Genomic DNA, 8845 nt, shown 5'->3' with positions numbered 1-8845 from the left:
TTGGCCAGGAAAAACAGGCACTTGCTTGTTTAATTTTTTTTGCGGTCTAGATTTCTTTAATTTTTTAATTTTTTGCGTGTGTTTATAAATTACCTCGAGGGCCGTACCAAATGGTCTCGCGGGCCGTATACGGCCCGGAGGCCGGAGGTTCCCCACCCCTGGTCTAGACGCTGTGGATATCTTTTTAGTTTAATATTATGACCATATTACGTTTGAGGTAACTTCATTTGGCACCAATAATCTGCTTTCCACAGTTGACATTCTGTAGCTCTAAATCTGGTAATACCATTTAACTCTGACGTCTGTTGAACCCTTACACAGGTACCCTTGTTACATCTTTTAAAACGTTATGAAAACAAAGTTATCAATGCTTGTATCTCATCTCATTTGACTGGATTCTTGCCTAGAATGTGTTTCTCCTTCTGGTACAAACTGCAGCAGCAAGAGCCTTATCTAAAATACAAGATATGACATTAAGAGGAAAGAGAAACAATGGAGTTAAGGAATGCAAACAACTTCATAGAGAATTGGCCTTGGCATTGATTTGCAGGTGTGGTCACCTTCTGTTATTATAAACAGAAGGTGACGATGCTTTGAGCAATGCAGACGGTCCAGATTACAAAAGAACAAGCAGTTGATTGACACCTTCAAATGACAGTAACCGTCACCTTAAATAAACCAACCTCTCCAATCAGAGTCAATATTCATTTAAGACCATTCTGTAACAAACGGCTGCACAACGAAAAGCAAGTTAAGGTCCCTTTAAGATACCCAAGAAAAATGAACGTTGCTGTTTTTGCGAAAAGTCAATTAGTGGTAAGAATCTCTGTCGTCACTAAAGTACTGTCTATAACATGGAAAATAAAGCGAGTGAGTGTGCGAGTAAACACTATTAGGTCTTCTTTAAATGAGGAGACTTTGACACGTCGTCACAGCAGGAAAAGGCGTGAAAGGCGCTATATAAATATTATTATTATTATTATGTTACTTGTTCGACACTTTTATCCAAAGCGACCTACATACTCAATACTGTGGGCAATCCCCACAGGAGCAATTTGTGGTGAAGTGTCTCAGGGACACAACGACATGCTGACTGCAGTGGGGTTTGAACCTGTGACCCCTGATCCCAACACCAAGGCTCTATCCACTGCGCCACACGCCTCCATTATTAGTACCAGTATTAGTACCGAATTAAATATTCGGAGAAAAACTTTGATTTACTGCGAGCCACACCTGTGATATAAGGAAGGGGTGGGACTGAGCGTGAGAAGGAAATTGTCTCCAGCAATGAACGGGGAATCGGAGCAGTCTTTGACCTCACGTTACACTGATCATTTTGTTTATTTAAATATATAGAAGTAAATAAATCGGCCAAGGAAGGCAAAGAAATCAGCGCCTACAGAGCTTTATTTGGATGGTTTTTAACGTGAGTCAAGAAGCGGATCCCTGTTGACGTGGGCCTTTTTGAACACGTTAAGAAAGACACTTCATCCTACAAGGCAAATGTGATCCTTCATTTGTAAAAACCCCAACACAGATTCATGTTTAGTGACCCACGCTAGAAAGGGTCAGAGGGACTGAGTTGATGCCGTCGTCATTGAGCCCAGGACTGAAGAATGGGTAGATTCTCTCAGCAAAAGAGCAGCCGGCAAAGGAGTAGAGTAGATCTGCAGTATCCACATTATAAAAGGAGACTAGACCCTCGTCGTAATCCACAAACACTCCCACCTTCTGAGGCTTTGAATCAAGAGAGAGTTTGAGAGGCGAGCCAACAAGAGCGGCGTATTCATCTCCATTTTTCAACCAAATGGTCCAATGGCCGTTCTCTGGGCTCAGCGGGATGATTCCCTTCCTCTTGATGGACTCCTTGGCGACTCCTACAGTCCATCTGGTCTTCTCTCTGACCACGGTCTCAAAGTAAAACTTCCCAGAGGAGAAACCCTCTCTCCCTAAGACACAACAACTCGGGTTGAATCTCTTGGGAGTGTCTGAGAGTTTCTTGTTCACGGCGGCATGATGAACTTGTTTCCCATCGGCAGATATCATGAGAGCATGATGAGCCGAATCAGGATCCAAAACCATGTCCACCGCACACTTCTGGACCCGATTTAGCTCGGCTATTTGGAGCGCCTTGTCCATCTCTTTGCCCAAAGTCTCGTCCAGTTGATCCAAAGCATTCCTCAGAGTCCCTTCATGAGACGGTGGATCGATGCTGACTTCTGTCCAGTCCTTTGAGAGCGCCGAAGCTTTCAACGAGGCGAAGCTTTGCAGGACGTGGACGTAGTCTTTGGAGCGTGAGAGCTGCTCCACCTCAGCTCGCTCTCTGATCAACTCTGAGATCTCCTGCTCCAGTTCTCCAATGAATGCTTTGGCTTTCTTCTCCGTCTCTATCTGCTTGGCTTCGATCTCCTCGATGAGCTCGGCTTTAGATATTTCCAAAGACTGAATCAATGCATTGAAGACCTGAACACCGTCCGCCTTTTCTCTCTCTCCGGATTCCTTGTTGACATTCGACAAGTTCTTGAACTCTTCGATCTTCAGCCTTCTCTCTTGGATCTTCCGGTGAATTCTAGCCTCAGTCTTCCCCAGGTCGGCCTTCTTTCTCTCAAATTGTTCTTTCAGAGGAATGACTTCATGTGATTTGTGGTCTAGAACCGGGCACAGCATGCACACACAGATCTGGTCGGTCTTGCAGAAGAGCTCCAGAGGTTTTTCGTGTATTTTACACATCCTACCTTCCAGATTCTCCACAGGATCCGTCAGCTGGTGTCTTTTCAGGCAGGGAGCCGTCAGATGGGACTGCAGGTGGTTGTCACAATACGAGGCCAGACACACCAGGCAGGACTTCACCGCTTTCCATTTGGTTTCAGTGCAGATGTCACAGGGAACTTCTCCTGGTTTTGCGAGTTGCTGATCTGAGCTGTCGCTTCTAGATCTGCTGAACTGCGCTGCCATCTCAGAAATGAAATTATTGACTCGCAGATCAAGCTTTTTGTAGAAAGGGTATTTACATGTTGGGCACTCACACTTGCTGTTGCTGTCCCAGTGCTGCTTGATGCACTTTTGGCAGAAGTTGTGCCCACATGGTAGCGTGACCGGATCGGTGAACACATCCAGACAGATGCCGCACAGAAGCTGGTCTTCAGACAGGAAACAGTTGGCAGCAGACATGTTGATACGCTAAAACCCAAAAGTAAAGATTGACATTAAAACACTGATCAAACAGCATCTTCTTGAAATAGCTCTCTCTCTCTTTTTTATTTTTGTTTTACTTTTATGTATGCACCCAAACAACATCATTTTTCTTCAAGCGCAATGTACCAACATGCATAAGTGTTTGTTGTAAGCACAAAATAAAAACAGTAAAGCTTGCCCTTGACAGCCTGTATTTCATACGTTACTGTTTAAACAATGCAAAGTCCCACATTTACTCACCAATGCTGCGTAAATACTTCGTCAAAAGTTATTACCTTAGAGCGGACTTGCAGCCTATTTCAAACATTTAAACGCTGGATTGTTTGATAAATTACCTAAATATACCAACAGCAATAATCCTCATATGAAATCCTACTGTGATCTATAAAAATGTGTCGTAAAATCTTAAAATAAATAATATATACCCCAGAAAACCACTTCATTTTTCTTAAAGCACAATTTTGTTACGGTTTGCGGAAAAGGTAGGACCCAAATGCAGACTATAAAAAGGTAAAAGGTCTAGAAACAAAAACGAGCTTTATTTAAAAGCTGATGAACATAAACATGGCACGAAAAAACACAAGTAGCACAAGGTAGCATTAAAAAAAAAAACTGACCGTGACCAACATGGAGGGAGACAGGAAAGACAAACAATGAACCGACACCGAACACAGGAAGAGACTAGACTAAATACAGGGAGGGGTAATCACAAGACGAGAAACAGCCGGGCAGGGGAGGAGAAACACAAGGGCAACAGGTGAACACAATCAGACAACTAGACACACCAGGGAACTAACAACAGGAGGAAAACACAGGGAGAAGGACCAGACAACAAACCAGGAAGAAAACAAGACAGGGAGAACACCAAAACACCCAAACCTAGACATAAAAACTTGACATAACATGAACATCGTGACACAATTTACCGACATGCATATTTCCAAACAGTATTTCACACGTTACTGGTATAAGAAGTCCGATCTGTACTCACCAACGCTATGTTAAGACTTCCTCAAAGGCCCGATGAACAAAGTAAGTTATTTTTGGAATTTGTTTGAAAGATGTAAAGGTAGTTATTTTATTTTCCGTATGCAGGACTTCTGCTCTGTTGGTGTTGCACAGAATGAAGCATTTAGCACTCTGTAGTTTCACCTCTTCTATGCAGGTGAACCAGTCTGGGCGGTGCTGGCAGGAAGCCTGTCACATACGGTTTTGTTTTTCATTCCCGTAAATCTTTATGGCTAAAGTCCAAGTTCAGTTTGTGTCTCAGGATCTAGATTTTTTATCAGCTAGTCAATTTGACTTTGCCAAGTAATTTTTGTTACCACCAAAGTCATGATATTAATGATTTGACCGTCTATGTTTCTTGTAGTTATTGAATTGCTCTTTTTACTGAACTGTTTCACACGTCCACAAAAATCTTGAAAATCTTGGAGGTGGGCGTGTCTGAGAGCTTGGGGCTTTTTTGCGAGCAACACGACCAACAACCAATCACATGAATCTCCCGCCCCCGACATACAAAGCAAAAAACCCCGGGGATTTTATGCGAGCGATATATATACAGGACTGTCTCAGAAAAATTAGAATATTGTGATAAAGTTCTTTATTTTCTGTAATGCAATTAAAAAACAAAAATGTCATACATTCTGGATTCATTACAAATCAACTGAAATATTGCAAGCCTTTTATTATTTTAATATTGCTGATTATGGCATACAGCTTAAGAAAACTCAAAAATCCTATCTCAAAAAATTAGAATAGTTCCTCAGACCAAGTAANCCTTGTTCTTATAGAGATAAACCCCAAACCCATTGTGAAACTTGCTGCTTTGGTCATAATATTAAAGTAAAAAGATATCCAGCGTCTAGACTGATCAAATAAGCAGCAAGTTTCACAATGGGTTTGGGGTTTATCTCTATAAGAACAAGGGGCTTCATGCAAGAGCATTTTTGTATTCTTTCTGAAATACATTTTACATAAAGTTAAAATAAAAAAAATGCTATAAAAATGACAGCAGTCAGTAATTAGACAGGAGGAAATTAAAAAAAAAGAATTATGATGTGAAAATATGAAAAGGAAAATCTAAATATTATACACTATATATAATTTAAGCGACCTGCGTAAGGAAGTTGTTGAATTGTTATAATTGTTGTATGAACTGTAGCCTTAACAGATTGTTATACAAATGAATTCCAATTTTGCAATTCCAGGTAAAGTCAGATAAAGGCTACAAATATGAAACAAAGAGTATTTGTACAAGACATGTTCAATAAGTGTGTCGTATGTGTTTGGAAACAGAATGAGAACATCCCACTGAGCTTCTGGCACGCCATGTTTTGATGGACAGGGGAACACTGTGTCCTAAATTGTTTGTTATTTGTTTTTCCACTAATAAATTAAGGATGATAAACCAACTTGGTCTTTATTGGTTCATTTCTAGCCCCGTAAAGGCAACATAATGGTGTTCTCTGTGAGCGTTGGCAGCTGGGAGTTTTATACAGTAATCTCTGGCAAAAAGCCCGTAGTGAAACCCTTTCCCACACGCTGCCTCCGGGAGGAAATACAAATTAAAGCAACAACCTCCAACATGAGTTTTTCCCTTTGGTTTAATTAGTCACCGTTTTCTCTGCCGATAAATGTTTGGATGATACCTGGAAGCTTAATTAAAGCCGATAAGGACGTTCAAACACTTAAACCAGAACATAAAACCAATAAACTGAGATTGAGATGCATTTAACTCTTAGGAGCATATTCATTTGTTTGTAAAAGACTAACTAAGGCATACTAGATTGGTGGTATTTCGGAAAAATGTACCACATGAGACATTTTTTCAGTTTCTTTTTACATAATTCAGGTTTGCTGAATCCAATAAACCCGTTTCCCAGGCTTTATTTTGAGTGTTTGACCATCTAATTTGCATAAACCAAATGGCTCCCACATGTTTGCCCTTCTTTTGACTCCAATCAGTGGTTTAATTTACATAAAATCTTTTTTCTGCTATATTTCTGTAACTCGGCAAGCAACAGGACAAATGCAGTGTCCTCACTTGTTTTTAAAGATCTGAGATTGTTATTAGGCCAGTTTTAAACATTTGAAAATAAATCTAGTTTTGTTTTGCACAGGTATTGAAGAAAACATAATTTTTTCTGTATTTGCTGCATCTCATTTGCATATTGATGAGTCTTCTTTACTACTGATGGCTGTAGTTGTGGGCACTTGTCATTTCTGCTTGACTAGTTACAGGACATGAATAATATATTCAAAGTAAGGTCCAAAATATGCAATTTGGCAGCCACTTTGTCAAATTAGATCGTCAAAAACTCGTAGCTCTGGAAACGGGTTTATTGGATTCAGGATCCTTCATTATGTTAAAAAGATTGGTTCCAGTCTTTACCCAAAAACGCAAACTGTGTACAGAGCCTTTTTTTCAGAAATCCACCTCCTCTATACTGGAGAGAATATAAAACGCTGCAGCATGAACTCATCCGTCACAGACGTACCTGCACAGCTTTGTTCATGTGTTTGATTAACCTCCGCCAATAAACCAGCGGGGATGTAACCTGAACTCTGAGGTGAGAAAGACATACATGCTAATCACTAGATGCTCTTCAAGATGCTCCATCAAACACCCTGTCTTATTTATGTGATTTTAAACAGTTAATAATGTCATTTATTTCTTCTTCCCCAGTTTATTCACACCAATATGATCCGCGGATATGAATGCAGGGCTCTCAAGTTTTGAGCACAGTTCAGAGTGAGATTTTGGCAGCGGTGTTTGGTACTCCAACTTCTGGCTCCCCTCAAAGCTCTGTACCGCGAATGTCAACGGGGGGGTGCTAGTGGAGTGCACGCGTCTCAAACAAGCCTAGTTTGTTTACAAAATTGCGGCGCAACTTGGTGGGCGGTACCCTGGAAAGAAATCTCTGCGTGAGAAATACAAGGTGTGGCGTGTGAGCGTGTGAATGGAGAGCTCTGCGCGTGTCCGTCCTGGGAGAGGGATCCCTCCTCTGTTGCTCTCCCTGAGGTTTCTCCATGTTCCCCTTTAAACTGTGGGTTTCTCTCTGGAAGTGTTTCCTTGTACGATGTGAGGGTCTAAGGACAGAGGGTCTAAGGACAGAGGGTCTAAGGACAGAGGGTGTCGTATTGTCATACTGATATTCTGTACAAACTTTGAAGTCCACTGAGACAAATGTAACATGTGTGATATTGGGCTATATAAATAAACATTGATTGATTGATAAGCCGAAGAGGCGAAGGAAGAGAACTGGGTCCAGGTTTATGGAGAAAGGGAGATGAAAGCTGTGTCTTTCCGCTCTCCTTATAGGAAACTGGCTGATAATGGACAAGCTAACAGTGTTATAGGAGTCAGATGGAATATCTGGAGTGTGGCTTAATGTGCTTTACAGAAAAATGGCCGCACCAGTTTCATCCAACAACAAGTTCAATTCCTCTCAATGTTGACCATGTTCAGAAACTCTCACATTGTAGATTTTCATACTTCCTTTTCCATGTTCTCAATGTAATACAGTACTTTATGAATGAGCCATCGCACTAACTGTTGTACCTTTGCCTGCAGGAAGGAATACAATACTTGACGTTATTAGATCAGGAGCGATTTCCTGACTCTATGAGGTTAGCAGCTCACTGACCTGGTGGCGCTTCAGAGTCGTAGCATTAACGTGATTTATATGACAGGAAGTATCCTGTTTTATTTTTTAAACAAAGCCTTCATAAGTAAATTAGAATCTTTTATTCACTCACTGTGAGTCATGAAAAGCAGTGAGCTTTTTAATGGCTTTAACACAAATCTTAATAACGACTACTCGTTCTTTTACGTCAGAAGGCTCAAAAAATATATAGAAGATTTTGTGCTGACGATGGATTAATGACTATGGAGATTTAATATGCATCATGAGTCTTTATTATTCCTCACATAACCAACTGGATTCAATTATCAAACTATAATAAAAGGGTTTGTGCTGAAAGGTCTTTATAGTTGTTGAGCTTAGATTATAAAAGTGGGGAGATTTGTACTTTTTGAATGACCTTGGTGCAGTTCAAACTGCCATTCATTTTCACACACATTTAAAATGACCCTCTCCTGCTGATGTTCAGGTGTATATCAGAATGTAGTGTCTCTACTTTAAAGAGTCCTCTCCTGCTGATGTTCAGGTGTATATCAGTATGTAGTGTCTCTACTTTAAAGAGTCCTCTCCTGCTGATGTTCAGGTGTATATCAGTATGTAGTGTCTCTACTTTAAAGAGTCCTCTCCTGCTGATGTTCAGGTGTATATCAGTATGTAGTGTCTCTACTTTAAAGAGTCCTCTCCTGCTGATGCTCAGGTGTATATCAGTGTGTAGTGTCTCTACTTTAAAGAGTCCTCTCCTGATGATGTTCAGGTGTATATCAGTATGTAGTGTCTCTACTTTAAAGAGTCCTCTCCTGCTGATGCTCAGGTGTATATCAGTGTGTAGTGTCTCTACTTTAAAGAGTCCTCTCCTGCTGATGTTCAGGTGTATATCAGTATGTAGTGTCTCTACTTTAAAGAGTCCTCTCCTGCTGATGTTCAGGTGTGTATCAGTATGTAGTGTCTCTACTTTAAAGAGTCCTCTCCTGTTGATGTTCAGGTGTATATCAGTATGTAGTGTC

At 40.7% G+C, this 8845-nt stretch overlaps 1 protein-coding gene across 2 annotated transcripts; it reads right to left on the bottom strand.

The window, feature by feature from the left end:
• Window positions 1-1321: 1321 nt before the first annotated feature.
• Window positions 1322-4275, bottom strand: LOC104948921 (E3 ubiquitin-protein ligase TRIM39-like). Of its 2 annotated transcripts, none has more exons than XM_010775160.1 (2): window positions 4187-4275; window positions 1322-3180 (listed from the first exon to the last, which is right to left on the bottom strand). In XM_010775160.1, the coding sequence occupies exon 2, from the start codon at window positions 3169-3171 to the stop codon at window positions 1546-1548; it is 1626 nt and encodes a 541-aa protein (XP_010773462.1). In that variant the 5' UTR covers window positions 3172-3180; window positions 4187-4275; the 3' UTR covers window positions 1322-1545. The 2 variants fall into 2 exon arrangements, with proteins under 2 accessions (XP_010773462.1, XP_010773461.1); XM_010775159.1 differs by lacking the exon at window positions 4187-4275 and adding an exon at window positions 3813-3848.
• Between the last annotated feature and the right edge of the window lie 4570 nt (window positions 4276-8845).

The sequence above is a fragment of the Notothenia coriiceps genome, unplaced genomic scaffold (genome assembly GCF_000735185.1).
Source record: "Notothenia coriiceps isolate Sejong01 unplaced genomic scaffold, NC01 NC01_scaffold00015419, whole genome shotgun sequence".
NCBI classification, from domain to species: domain Eukaryota; kingdom Metazoa; phylum Chordata; class Actinopteri; order Perciformes; family Nototheniidae; genus Notothenia; species Notothenia coriiceps.
Note: the sequence above shows the minus strand (reverse complement) of the source record. Positions and strands in the feature narration are given on the sequence as shown.